This window comes from Leishmania mexicana, chromosome 3, assembly GCF_000234665.1.
Source record: "Leishmania mexicana MHOM/GT/2001/U1103 complete genome, chromosome 3".
NCBI lineage: Eukaryota > Euglenozoa > Kinetoplastea > Trypanosomatida > Trypanosomatidae > Leishmania > Leishmania mexicana.
Window position 1 is genome coordinate 94,990 of NC_018307.1, and position 14,271 is coordinate 109,260.

General features: G+C 64.6%; 2 protein-coding genes across 2 annotated transcripts; both read left to right on the forward strand.

Annotated features, from left to right (window-relative positions):
- Positions 1–1,118: 1,118 nt before the first annotated feature.
- Positions 1,119–5,279, forward strand: LMXM_03_0350 (uncharacterized protein; the record flags this gene model as incomplete). Its single annotated transcript, XM_003871655.1, has 1 exon — positions 1,119–5,279. One exon carries the CDS (start codon positions 1,119–1,121, stop codon positions 5,277–5,279), a length of 4,161 nt encoding a protein of 1,386 aa, XP_003871704.1.
- Positions 5,280–8,271: 2,992 nt separating this feature from the next.
- LMXM_03_0360 (uncharacterized protein) lies at positions 8,272–13,164 on the forward strand (the record flags this gene model as incomplete). The annotated part of the gene is made up of 1 exon (XM_003871656.1): positions 8,272–13,164. The coding sequence occupies one exon, from the start codon at positions 8,272–8,274 to the stop codon at positions 13,162–13,164; it is 4,893 nt and encodes a 1,630-aa protein (XP_003871705.1).
- Positions 13,165–14,271: the final 1,107 nt, after the last annotated feature.

Below are 14,271 nucleotides of genomic sequence, written 5' to 3' on the forward strand. Positions count from 1 at the left end.
AGGCGGACAGAGAGGGAGAGAGGGGGGCGGATTCGATGACTGGGCACGTGTCTTGCGCAACACTATTGGCTACCAAGTCGTGTACCCCTTGTCGATGATCGTGTGCGCGGGCAGTGCGGGATGATCAGCAGCATCGGCGAACGCCCTCCGCAGCCCCACCCCACTCTGGGCCTTTCTCCTCCGCCCCTCCCTCCCCCCCCCACACACCCACAAACCCCCGCCAGCCCCGCCTGCTGCCAGCACTGCTGCTGGTGGTGCTCCGCACGTTACTGGCGTCTGGCATGTTGCCGGATGCTGCTGCTTGCCTCACACGATGCTGTCGTGTGCCTTCTCAGTGCGTGGCGGTGGAGGAGACGTGCGTGCGCGTGCTCTCTCTCGCCCTGAACCTTTACTCGCGCAATCTCCTCGCGGAAGGCGCATGCGCCAACTCACGCGAAGACGAAGGGAGGGGGAGGGTATTGGTGGTGCAAGATGAGGAGCAGCAAGCCTTCTCCCACTGTGCATGCTGTCGCGGGCCTCACTGATGCTGTCTCTGTATGCCACGCACGCGACACCTTCCCCCATCCTACTCCGCTCGCTCTCGGCATCTGCCTACTGCGGCAATCGTCACCGTTGCCCCCGCTCGTACTTCGCTCTTGCTGTGTCGCCCCTTCGGAAGCTGCATCCCCCTTCGCCTTTCTTTTTCTGTCCTCCGTCTGACTCTCCCGTCCACACACCATCACGTCACAACACCGCCCCTCCCCCTCTCCCACTGTGCCACTCGAGCAGTGTACCTCACAGCATCCCTTGCGGCACACGTGGGTCGGGGCATCGCACAGCTAGCCCACTCCCCCCCCCTCTCTCCCCTCTCTCGTTGTTGTTGCTGTAGCCCTATACGAACCGACGGCACCCGCGTGTGTGTGTGTGCGTGTCCTCGGACCTGAATGCGCCGTGGCGAGGAAGCCGCTGTCTTCTCCGAGGACGAGGCGGGCGAATCGCGAGCGCCGTCCAGCCCAGAGCGGGACACTCTACAGCCCTTCCCCAGCTCCAGCCCCATCCACAACACCAGTGCCAACGCTACAAGCCCCAAAACCGGCAGCCTCGACGTGAACCTGTTCAACCACTTGACTGCCGCCAAGATGTTTCCTACGGGCGATGCGCTGGCAGTTAGCGAAGGCAGCAGCCACCGCCAGAAGCAGCAGCAGTGCCGCAGCGGTGGCAACGGTGATGGCAGCGGCACTGACGGCGACAACACAAGCAGCAGCCGTAACGACGCCGGGAACTCGCTGAACAGCGGCAGCAGCAGCGGTGGTGGTGGCGGCCGTGGCGCCACGGCGAAGGGCCCATTCCTCGGCAGGGAAGAAGGCAGCGGTGAGGCGAATGTCTCGATAGCCCGCACGCCGAGCGGTGACGGTCAGCCGCAGTATGCGCGGCCGAGGTCGGAGAACCCGCCGGCAATGACCTCTCTGCTGAGCCGTCGCTGTCTAGACGGTGCCGTTGCTGTAGACAGTGCCGAAGACGGCGACAGCACTCCTAGCGTCGACGGCGACGTCGACCGTGCGCGGCCAAGTTCGCCTTTTGTGCTCCGCTGCAACCACCTGCGCGGGCCCCCTATCGCGGCTGTTATGACACCGGATGCAGCAAGCGGTCGACCCGCTGGCAGTCAGCATAGCTCAAAAGCGGACCTGCTGGAGGCGCAAGGCGATCCGTCGATGTCTTCGCCTCGCCAACAACTCCAACGCCCCGTGTCGAGCGACAGCATCATCTTCAGCATCGTCTCCTCAAACAGCTCTCGCGACGAGGGCGAAAATCGGGGGTCGGAGGCGGCACGGACACGGCGGCACGCTGGCGACGGCGATAACAATGGAAGCGAGACTGGTAAACACGGCGTCGAGAGCGGGGCAGACTCGATGCACTCGTCACCGGTGGCTGTCACGCTCTGGGGCGTCGACCGCGATCTCCGCCGCAAGCGCATCAAGAAGGTCAGCCACTACATCCTCGGCCCGCTGCTCGGGGAGGGCAGCTACGGCGTCGTGCGCGACTGCATCGACCTCAACACGGACAACGCCGACCGGCGCTTCTCGCGGTGCGCCATCAAGATAATCAGTGGGCACTACGCCAAGTTCGACATGTCAGCAGCGAACCCGAGCACGGCGCCGGCGACGTCGCCCGCCGCGGCCGAGGATGGCGCTGGCGGCGGTGCTCCGGCAGGCGCCCGAGGCACGCTAAAGCGCACGTCTGGCATGCAGTACCGCCGTGAGGAGGACTTGAAGCGGCAGGAGACCTTTCAGCGGGAGATGCGCAACCTGCAGCGCTTCCACAGCAAGAACATCATCCGCGCCCTCGACGCCTTCACCCGCTACAGCAAGGAGTACGTTGTGATGCCCATCGCCATCTGCAGCCTAAGGCAACTGGTGCAGCGGATGCTGCGCACGCGGTGGCGCGAGGCGGTGCGGGAGTGGCGGCGAGCGCAGCGTCGGCTGCAGCGGAGGCAGCGGCACAAGCGAGGCCCCTTCGGCCCCTCCGTCAGCGGAGATCAGACACCGCCGCCGCCACCGCAGTCGCCATGGCTTCCCACAGTGCCCTCTGCGGTGGAGGAACTAGATATGGATGAGCTTGCCTTCATGACAGACGGCGAGTGCGATGACGACGACGGCGGCACTGACGGCATCTCCGCGAGTCGACCTCACAGCAGCAGCAGCAGCAGCGACGGTGACGACGGCGTTGCTGCTGGGCGGGACAGTAAAACGAGCATGGTCAACCACGATGAAGAGTCGCAGCGTCCCCACTGTGGCACCAGCACCGCCGCCACAGCGCACATCAACGACAGCTATACGATCCACTCCAACGGATCGCCCTCTTCCCAGTCGCCCCAGCAGCCATCAGCTGAGCACTACCCAGCCTTCGCCGGGGGCCACCACCGCGGAGGCGGTGACGGAAGCTGGGGGGACGACGTCAGCGACCCCAGCTCCGTGAGCACGACAGGGACGAATAACGCCATCACCGTCATCAGCGCGACACCGCCGACCCTGTCGGCCATCGAGCTCCCGATGGAGTGCGACGATTTTGTTGGCAGCGGCGTCAACAGTCCTGACAGGCAGCTGCCAGCCGCCGCGTCACCGGCACCGGCACCAGCAGCTGCCGCACAGCACATCCGGCCACGCATGTCGCTTCCCGTGTGCTCGCCGACGCTGCTGAAGGGCATCTTCTACCAGCTCGTGTCCGGCGTTGCCTACCTGCATCAGCAGCACCTGGCGCACAACGACATCAAGCCGTCGAACGTGCTGCTCTTCGAGGACGGCACCGTGAAGCTGGCCGACCTCGGCAGCGTCAGCGACACGTACAACGACCAAGGCTCCCCGCTCTGTGCTTCGCCGGAGCTGTGCAAGTACTTTTACGGCGCCGCGACGCCGCCGGCGTCCTTCTCGCAGTCGACGCAGCACGTTGGGCGGGATGCGGCGCAGTCCAGCGACATGTGGTGCTGCGGGCTGACGCTCTATTACCTCATCACCGGAAAACCCGGCCCGCTGCCGGTGCAGCTGCAATACTTCCGCGCATTGAACAGCAAGCAGGCGCACCAGTCGTTTCGGTCCTTCACGCTGCATGGCGACAGCGGCCAAGCGGCCCTGCCCCCCGTCGTGACCCGCTACCAGCTTTACCGCGAGATTGCCCAGCAGACAACGCCGGTGGACCTCAGCGACCTACCGGATATGGTAGCACCGGACGTGGGCAATGACGTGCTGCTCCCAAGCTCACTGACGTTGAGCAAAGATAAGACCCCACACGGTGACTCTGTGGACGATGCGGCCACGTCGTTGTACCCGCCTAACGGCGTGCGACATCTCCTGGCAGGGCTCCTTGAGCTGGACCCGCTGCGTCGCCTCACCGCCGAGCAGGCGCTACGCCACCCGTGGCTGCGCATGGCCTTCCGCTCCAAGACGAGTGAAACGAGTAGCAACAGCACGATCAGCCAGACCAGCGCAGCGAACAGCCGCGGCAGGCAGCAGGGTGATGCGCAGCGGCAGCAGCGCAAGGCGCCGTCGAAGCAGGCCATGGAAGAGGCCATTCAGCGGGATGTGGCGCGTCGCGTGATGGAGTCGCGGCACGTGCAGCACATGATGCGCCAGGATCGACAGCGGCACCTTCAGTTCGTTGCGGACTGCTGCAACCTGCTGAACCTCGCCATACCTCCAGAGATCATCAAGGTGCACCCCGAGGCGCCCTACCACGAGGACAACGGTGCCGGCATGTGCTCCTCTTCACCGCCAGCGCTGCAGGTGTATCGCCCCAACTCACTGGCCGCGGCGGCGGCGGCTGTGTCGGGGCGTAACACCCGTCTTGGTCGGCGCTCCGCCGGTGCGAACACGCCAGGGCCGCGCTGTGGCACTGGCGGTAGTGAATGGTCTGTCACCTCACACAACAGCCACAACGCAGCCGTGACGGGGGTCGTCCTACGGAACGTCATGCGACCACGCGTGATGCCGCCCGGGTGCGTCGACACAGACCTGTTCCTCCCACACTCGGAGGAGGACTACTATGAGCAGAAGAGTGGCAAGGCGGAGTTTGATGTGCGGGTGCTGCGCCGCAAGCCGCTGCTCATGGCGCAGCTCAACGAGTACTTTCACAACGTCGTGCTCGTGCAGTGCGGGTACCGGACGGGGCCCGATCCGAACTACCAGGCAATGCGTCTGCGAGCCGTGCCTGTCGAGGATGAGAACGGCGGTGATAGCAGCGGTGGGAGTCAAGGAGGCACCCAACAGCCAGCGGTCATGATCCTGCCAGGCGTCAGTGGCAGCGTCTATCGTCGCAGCCCGGCCCTGGGGCTGTCATCGATGCCGGCAGCAGCGTCGGTGGCGAGGAATAGTTTCGATTACGGCGAGTCTGTGGACGTGTGGGCCGCTGGTCCTCGCCACAACCCGCGCACCCACGTTGACGGTCACCGGGAGGTGGTTGCGGCCGCCTCCTCGACTGGTGCTGTTGCAGGTCGTGGAGCCAACCTGTCCAGAGCAAGCGCCGCAGCTGCTCGCTCGCTGATCGGCACATCCCTTCCCGGGGACGCCGCGCCGTCGCGGTCGTCTGCTGCTGGCGGCACCGGCAACAGGGCTCCAGATGCTGGAAGTCATCCTGACCTCTGCTGTGGCAGAGGGAGCACAAGAGACAGCGGCAACGCCAGTGCCAGTCGTCGCGTGGCCCGCAGAGGTCGCGGGCGCGGCCAGAGTGACGTCAGTGAGTCCCCGTCGGAAGAGGAGGCCAACGTCGCCATGCGGGAAAGTTCGAAGTGTCTGTGCGGTCTGGTGTAATAAGGGCTGGGTGCCCTTTCTATGAGTGTCACCGCCACCGTGCCCGAGTGCATGTGCGCGCCACCCTAGAGGCGAAGGCACGCGGAGAAGGCGGCGGCTGACATGGGAAACTGCTTGATGTATGTTGTCCGTGCATGCATGCGTGTGCATGCGTGTCTGTGTGCTTGTTCGTCGTGCAGGTTTCATATCTTCGTCCGCCCAGTATGTGTCTCGGCAGCGGAGCGCAGGGGCGTGCGCCTTTCTCTCCCTCTCTCTGTCGCGCGCACGCACACGCCGTGGGTGGGTGGGCATGCAACATATGCGGCCGTGGGCTGCCTTCTATTTCTGTTTCGCTTCGTCGCGTCCCCGCTGCTCTTGGGTGGTTCGGCCCCCCTCCCCCACGCACGCTCGAGCGCGGCCACGCAACGGACGTGGGAAAGACGTGATAGCGATGGGGCGAAGTGCCGCATGAAGGCGGTCGCAAGAGGGAAGCGTGCGTGCACAGACACATCCGTGAAGAGAGAAAGCACGCGTTGATGGCCCTGTCAGCGACATGGAGCAGGGCAGGGAGCCCCCGCACGACACGCGAACGGCACCGTCATTAGATAAGCCTGGATGCGTGTCCCCGTCACTGCGCGCCGTTACCCTGTACTCGCCTATGATTTGCTAGCACGCAGAGGCACCCACGTAGTGTAGGCAGCGAGACGTGCGTGTGGGTGGCGCTGTCGAAGACCCGCTCCAGCCTTCCCCCACACTGTCTCCCACCCACACCCATCCATCCACCCACCCACCCATACGCGCACACGGCAGGAGCGCAGACCTGCCCTTGTGACGTATTCGCTGTTGTGAGCGCTGCTGCTGGTGTATCGCTCCCCGTCCCCTTCTGCTCCTCCTCTCCCTCTCTCGTGGTTAGTCCGCTGTCTTCGACTCACCACACCACATCCCATCCCTCACTCTCTATACACACGCACACATACACCCCCCTCCCCCACCCCTCCCACCCCCTCCCAGCAGCAGCGGTGGCACTCAAAGCTGTGTGGCCCATATCGGGGCCTCACCACCGTGCCTGCCGGTGATCATCGCACGTTAGCGTGTTTGCCGGCTCGCTCTCCCTCTTGCTCTCTCACTCTGTGTGTCCCCGAGCCACTCGACGAGCAGTGCTTCGAGGCACAGCACATGCGCACGCACAAGAGAAGGGGGACAGCTTGAGCAAAGGATACGGGGACTATCCACGCAGGCACGCAGGACGGGCCGCGAGGTGGGTGGACACGCGGACGACGACCATGACAAGCAGCAGCACCTCGGCCACCGTCCTCACCTTCACCAGCACGCAGAAGAGCGAAGCGAGCAGGAACACGTCGATCACAAACTCCGGCGCATCGTGCGTGTGGGTGTGATCAAATCGCCGTCATCTCCCCTCCTCTCGCCTCCTCCTCCTACCCCCCCCCCTCTCTTCGTAGTGCAACACTTGAGTGCTCGCGTGCCTGTGTGCGCCACCCCCCCCCCTCCACCACCACCACCACCACCACTCTCTAACCGCGTGCGCGACGACTGCTCACGCTTGCCATACAGCACCCCCCCACCAACACCAACAACCACAGCGGCAACTCGCTCACCATCTCTCCCCTCTTCTCTCCCCTTCTCCCCCTTCCCTTCCCTCCCCCCCCCCACACACACACCTCTGTGGCAGAGTAGCTGTGTATATATCGTTAACGGGGCTTCATGCCACAGAGTCTGTCCTCGCCCCCCCCGCCCCCCCCCCTCCTCCGGCTGTCCACTCCCTCCGTTGACGCTACCACTTTCCGTGTTCTCTTCTGTCCTGTGCTAACCATTTCCTTCCCCCTGCTGCGTGCGTGTCCGCGTGTCCGTGTGTGTGTGTGTGTGTGTGTGTGTGTGTCTGTGTGTACGTGTGTACGTGTGTACTGGCTGGTCTGCGGGTTGCTTGTTATACCAAAAAAAAACGAAACGAAAAGCAGGCGTCCTCCCGCGCTGCCGTGCGCGTATTTTTGTGTTGTTCTCCCTTCTCGCTTAACCACATACCCCCTTCCCCCTCCCCTTACACACCTCGCGGCGCGAGCAGCGGGGGAAGGGTCTGTGAGGCATTGGCCGCCCTCAGTGCACTCAGGGAGAGGCATGCATACAGGCGTACGCATAGATAACGCGCACTCGACTTTCATTGATTTCTCTCCTCCCCCTCCCCCTCAGTGTGTGTGTGTGTGTGTGTGTGTGGTCATCTTCGCTCCATCAGCTCCGCGTGTGCGCGTCGTTCGCCGCCCTCCTCGCCTCCTCCTCCTCCTCCCTTCGCCCTGTCAGGGTTCTCGCCGCTTGCGGCGAATACCGCCACCCATAAGTGTCTGCAACACGGCACCCCCACCCCCCTCCCCCCATCCCTCGGATCAATAGCGTGCCACTGACATCAGCTCGCTCCGTCCCTCCTCCTCGCTCCATTGGCGCTGCGGTTCTTCGTTCGGAATCCCCGTTCGGAGCGCGTGCGTCTCCGCGCCAGCGTGCGTGTTGGGCGTTGCTGGTTGGTGCGCAGTGCTGCACACACACATATATATATTTATATACACACGGTGGTCTCCCTTCCACCCCCGCCCCCCCCGCTCCCCTTTCTCGTGTTGTTAGCACGCACCGGAATACGTAGGAGGCGTGGTATCGTACTCCCTCGCACACCTACGTATCCCCTGCGTGTCCCGCCCCGCCCCCCTCCCCCTCCCTCTCGCCCTCCCTGGCCCTCCTCGGCGTCTCTCTCCCCGGCGTACAAGTGGCGGCACGTAAGCGCGACGAGCAAGGAGGAGCAGTACGAAACGACGCGCGGAGGCAAGAGCAGCAGAGAGAGAGAGGCGTGTTCAGGCGAAGCAACGCACACCCCCACCACCACAGCCGCAGCAGTGGCAGCAGCAGCAGTCTGTGAGTGGCGCGCCAAACTGTGCTCTTCCCATTGTTTCCTCGCTGTGTGTCGTGTTTGTGTGTGTGTGTGTGTGTGTGGTGTCGCTCTCTTGCCGTCACCATGGTGGTTCGCATATTGGTCGTACGGAACGGCACTCAAGAGAGCTGTGACGCAGCTGGCGGCACCGACGACGGTGTCGGCGGCAGCGGCTACAGAAACAGCGGCATGGCCATCAGCGGTGGTGGCGACGCCGTGGAGGATGCCAGCGTGCCGTATCACCTTCCCGCACTGCCGCCACCACCCATGACGGTCGAGGATGCGAATCGCCACGAAGACAGCAACCGCCCCGAGTGCTGCGATGAGCGGATTGGCAGCAGCACGCAAGTGGCAGAGAGCGGAGGAGGAGCAGTGCAGAGCAGCCAGCGAAAAGGCCCGCCCTCGGCAACGATACCCAAGACATTGTCGCCATCGGCGGCGCGAGTGCGGCCGCGGGCGATCACAACGAGCGGCGTTTCCTCCAACCACACTCTCGGAAAGGACTGCGTCACCACTCCGTGCGCCGTCCGTGCGAAGGCGCCGACCAGCCCAGCAGCCTCGCCCTGTGCTGAGCACAGCCTCGGTGTCGCTCCGCCATCTCTCCTTGCCCCAGCGCCTCTGCCAATCAGCCTCAGGGAGCGCACTTCGTCACCGCCGTTGGGCACATTCGCCGCCGAGGCAGGCCAGAGACTCGGCAGCGTCGACCATGGCACCATCAGCGCCGCGTCCAATTTGATACGGCCAGAACTGCTTTGTAAGGAGGCCTTGTACGACGCTCAGCAGCGGACTGTGTCCTCGGATTCGGTGCCGGCTTCCAGGTCACAGTCACGCAGTCGCATCGCATCGCATGCCGACGTCTCCTTGGTGCAGTACGCGCCCGTCACGGCATCAGCGCCGCACGAGGCAGAGCCACGCCCCATTCACGTGAACGCCACGGCGTCGCTGTCGTGTGGGGTGCACTCCTGCACCCTCTACGAGCCAGCCCCCGGCCCGGATGTCGCCACGTCCACCGCGGTGGGTGCGGCAGCCATGCCTACCTTGGAAGCCGCCACCGCCAAGCAACACTCCACGTCGGCTGCATCGGCACCGTTGCGCGTGAGCGAGCAAGCACCCCAACCCGATGCTAGCGCACCACCTCTGCATGGCTGGGCCTCCTCCGTCAACAACGCCGGCACTCCCGTCCCCGGCTCGGCTCGCTTTAGGGAGGCGTCTTGCCCTGCTTCGCCGGTGACGATGATGCCCTTGTTCACCGCCACATCGCCTTTCGCCAGCGCCGTGATCGCAGTCACGTCCGCTGAGCCGCCCCGCTCGCTTGGCGCGCTGCCTCTGTCAAGCGCGTCCAGCTCGTCACCCTCGCCTCCACCAGCGGTGCCATCACCGTCCCCGACGCACCCTCGGGGTCTGCAAGCACCTCCACCGCAGCAGCAGCTGCCTTTGCCTGCGAGGATGACCTCGTTGGTGCAAGTTTCGGAAGGAGAGGGGATGTGTGAGGACCCGGGCAAGGTCTTGCTGTCCTTGCACGGCAACCTTCATGCACCACTCGGCGGCCCGGAGAAGGCCAACGCCGGCGTCAACACGGCGTTGTGCGCCACCCTGCTCAGCGGATGCGGCGGCCTCAGCCCCTTGGGCACTCGGGAAGCGGCGGGACTGACCGCCCGGCCAAGCACACCCATCTTGAAGTCCAGCGCAGGTCCTCAGCCACACCCGCGACTGCTCGAGTCGTCTTCCCTCACTGCTGGGACCTCGTTGACACAGCCGATGGGGAGACCGCTGGTCTCACTTCCGCCGATTCTCAGCGCTGGTGCCGCGGCGAACTCCACCTCATCCTTATCGCTGCTCCTCCCGCCGGCTGCCGTGCCCGTCAGCTTCCTCAGCGGCAGTGGTCACAAGAATGGCGGCGGCGGCGGCAGCGGCAGCAGCAGCACTGGTGCGGAAGGCGCTGGAGGCTTTCGGTCACCCTTGGCGTTCCGCTCTCCCTTCACCTCCGTGCTCACGCCACACGCGCACCACCACCATTCGGCCGCGGTGTCCCCTCACCCCTGCCTCTTCCACCGATGTGCATCTGTGCGGCCTCCGACGCCACTGCAGCTGCCGCCACAGCAGTCGTCAGCACTGCAGCATGGATTCAGCTCTCCCCCCAGCTTCCATCAGCAACAGCAGAGGCAGAGGCCTCCCGACCCCTCCCCGCCGCGCACGTCGATGATGTCCATCTCCTCCTCATCGTCCCTCTACTCCGGGTCTTCACCGCCCCTGTTCGCCTTGGGCAACCCCGACCCCGCGCCAGGGAGCGGCCCTCTCCCAGCCTCGTCGTTGACGTTCATGCAAGGCGGCGGCGTGGCCGTAGCAACGGCCATGTCGCCAGCATCTGCGCACCACACTGCCGGCGGTTCACCGGCAGCTGCACGCCGCCCTCCTCGCGTGCACTCCCCACTTCTGCTGCCGCCGTCCGCGGCAATGCCGCCCTTTACGCCCCCGTCCCTTGTCACCTTTCCGTGGAGCGGCATATCTTCGCCCAGCGGGGCGGGGCGGACGCGTCAGTCTTCGCTGGCGCTCTTCGCCAGCACCCCTGGCCTCCATAGTATGTCTTTCCCGACGCCAGGTCAAGCCGCATCGAGTCTGACATCAGCGCCGACGGTCTCAGCCGTGGTGGCGCACAAGGAAGTGGATTGGGGGAATGTCCTGCGTCCCAACGCGGCAGGCAGCAACGCTATGGCGTCGCGCGATGCCTCTCAGTCGCGAGATCAGCAGCAGCAGCAACATCACTCCCACCACCGCCTGCACACTGTGAACCACCGTTCAGCGAGAGGGGTGGCGGCCCAACCGGTAGTGTGCCCGCCGACATGGCGTGTGCTTGAGGTCTCTGGCAGCAGCAGCGGCAGCATGGACAAGAGCGGCGATCGCTCCGCCGAGTGGTGCAGTGAGGACGGGCAGCAACGCCTGAGCATCGCGTCCCCCGCAGACTCGGCAAGGGCGCGGCAGCCACACGAACGCGAGGTGCCACGCGACGTTATGGAGGTGTTGGGGTCACCTGACGTGGGCCGCGAAGGTGACGACAGCGAGGCGAATGCGCGCCTCGGGGACAAGGAGGTCGATGATGCCGGCAACTACCTGGCAGAAGAGGTGGTTGCCTCCGAGGATGAGCGCGAGGCGTCATCACTGATGTGCAGGTGTCGCCGAAGCAGAAACAGTGTCGCTGTACACGACGCAATACGCACAGCAGCGCTAACACCACCAGCTCGCCTGCTGCGAGCCATGCCGCTGCACAGTCGAAGCGGCGACAGCACCTACCCACCCGAACACACCACAGGAGCCCCAGAGGAGGCGTTCACGGCCGAACGCGGCTTCAGTGCCTCCAGCATTCTCGCCCCCACCCTTCCGCATACCCCTGGCCGGGCATCGAGCAGCAGCGCAACAGCCGCGACGGTCACCCACGGGCGCCACTTTTGGGTTTCCTCCCTCGCATCCCTCAGTCACGGTAAGCAAGGCGCCGCACTCGCTGCGGCAGCGTCTTGCCAGGCCCTGCCAACAGCGCACACGCCGTCCCCCTCAACCCCTTCTCCCTTTCCCGTGCCCCCTGGCTGTAGGTGGGCGCGCGGCAGTGGTGCCGCTGCCCGGCTCACCGAGCATCTCTCCGTCTCCCCCGCGCCGTCTAGGTCACCAATGTCGCCCAGCTACCGCAAGACGTCCGGGAGGGCGGTGAGTGGTCACAGCAACAGCAGTCTCGGCGGTCTCTGTCGTGAATCACCGATGCGAAGAGGCGCCCGAAGTCGGCGCGCGAGCTCCGTTACAATCATCGGGGTGGCTGAGGATGAGTCCGTGCCGGTTTCGGTGCGCGGCATCACCTCACCGAGACCAAGCTTCACAGCGGCGGGTGCCGCACCGCGGAGAACGGCCTCGATTAGTGCGCGCTCGGCACCCCTGCAAGCAACACCATCGTCTCCCGCGGCGGTCCCGCCACTGACGGAGCTTCTGCTGTCGTCGCCGTCAAGTGCTACCGGCAGCGGTGCGTACTACCGCTTGAACTCGAGCTGTAATGGAGACATGCCAACCCCGGATATGGCGGCAGCGGCCGCCGCTGCTGTGCAGCGCCTACACCGAAAACGCTCTATCCCCGTACCGCCGCCCTCGACGGCGCTGGCGTTGTCGCCGAAAGCAAGTGCTGCCACGCAGTCGCCCGAAGGCGCTGTGGCGGCTGAGCGTGACGCGTCAGCCCTAACGGAAGCCACCCAGCAACAGCAGGGGCGGGAACGCGACGTCATCACGGCAGCAGTGGCCGCCACTACAGACGCGGCTGCGCCGCCGGAAGCGTCGACCACGGAGACGGAAAAACTCTCAGCTCCGTTGCCGCAAGGTCGGAGCAACGAATCGAGTCGCTCGCTTCATCGCACGCCATCGTCCGTTGCCCGCGCAGTGGCCGTGGCGCTGCGGCGTCCGCGGCGCTCTGAAGACCCCGCTAGCGGCTGCGTGCCTCTCCACAACCCGTTCCCGCGCATACCCAGTCTGCTTATGAGCTCTACGCGTCCGTCATGGACGGCCGCCATGGATCCTACAAAGGTCGCCGATCCCGGCGAACCCAGCGTGAATCCTTTGCGATGCATGCAAGAGGGTGAGGCAGCGGAAGCGAACGGCACGCCTGAAGTCCTCAGGCGGCAGCAAGCTGAGCGAGAGCAACCGCCATCTGCCGAACAATCACAAGTGCGGCCAGGAGCGTGCTTCAAGCATCCTAGCAGCAGCCCGAATCTCGGCGTCGCTCTTGTCTCCGCATCCACGGCCGTTTTAGCGGCACCACAGCCGCCATCGGACGACAAGGCGGCGGTGTCCGCCACAACCCCGGAAAGCCGGCACCGCTACCACCGCGTAGGCGCCTCGCCCTCGCCCTCGCCCTCGCCCTCGCCCTCGCCCATCCCGCTAACAATGTCGACGATTGGGACGGCGATGACTGGCGTGAGTTGGTTGCGCAGCACAGGTGAACAGTGAGGACGGCGCCCCCCCCCTCCCATCCGGAGAAGCGCAATCTTCTCCTGTGTGCGTGCGTGTGAGTGGTTTGGGGGAAGGGGGGTGGGCTGTAAGGATCCCCTCTACCCCTGTACCGCCTTCGTCCCTAGAATCCACACATCGGCACACGCCCTCCTCTCCCTCTCCCTCCCTCCCTCACGCGAACGCCCCACCACGCCCACGTATGCAACGGTGCAGAGAAGGCGTTTCACCCCACGATTGGAGGCCATGGTGCCAGTTGTGTGTGTGTGTGTGTCCATGCACGCCTCTGATGTTGAGGAGGACCATGCTTTCCCCCTCCCCCTCCCCCGCGCATCTCCTCTACGTATCCCTCGCTGAGGAGGCCTCTTCTCTCCTGCGCCGGTGATCGCTGGAGAGTGCTGGTGCGCGCATGCACGCACGTGCGCGTCATGAAGGCGGTTTTGTTCGCTACGTATTCTCTCTGTCTTGCCGGTCCCCTGCCCCTGTCAAGGGAGGGTCCAGCGTGTGCGTGTCTGCGTGTGCCCTCGCCCTTTTGTTTTCCTCCGCAGGGGATTAAACGGCGTTGTCGTCGCGTCCGCCGCCCACCTTTTTTACGGTTGTTCGTGGCATCATTGTACGTGTACGTGTATACAGTCACTATACCGATAGATATATCTATAGATATGTATTTATATCTATATATATATATATCGATGTGTTTGGACGCATTGTGGGCCACCTCCCACAGCGAAGACACCGCGATTGTCCCCACCACCACCCACCGTCACTCCCCCCCCTCTCTCCCCTCCCCTCCCCTCCCCTTACCATCAGCATCATCATCTATGCACGTCCTACGGCGTGATGTGTTTTGTTTTCTCGGCTCGCCCCTTCCCCTTTATCTCCTCCTTTGCCCTTTTCCGCTTGCAGCCGCTCTGCGTGTGGTGTGTGGGGTGGGCGGTGGGGCCGGCGTAGCCCCCCTCCATCGCGGGTGGACCTCCCCATCGTCCTCTCCCCCTCCTCACTCCCCCTCCCACGAGGCCGCGTGCGCTAAGCCTTCTCCTCCCCCTCCCCCCTCCAGCCTCTAACACACGCCACATCTTCCCCTTTCCTTTTCATTTTTCTTCGCTC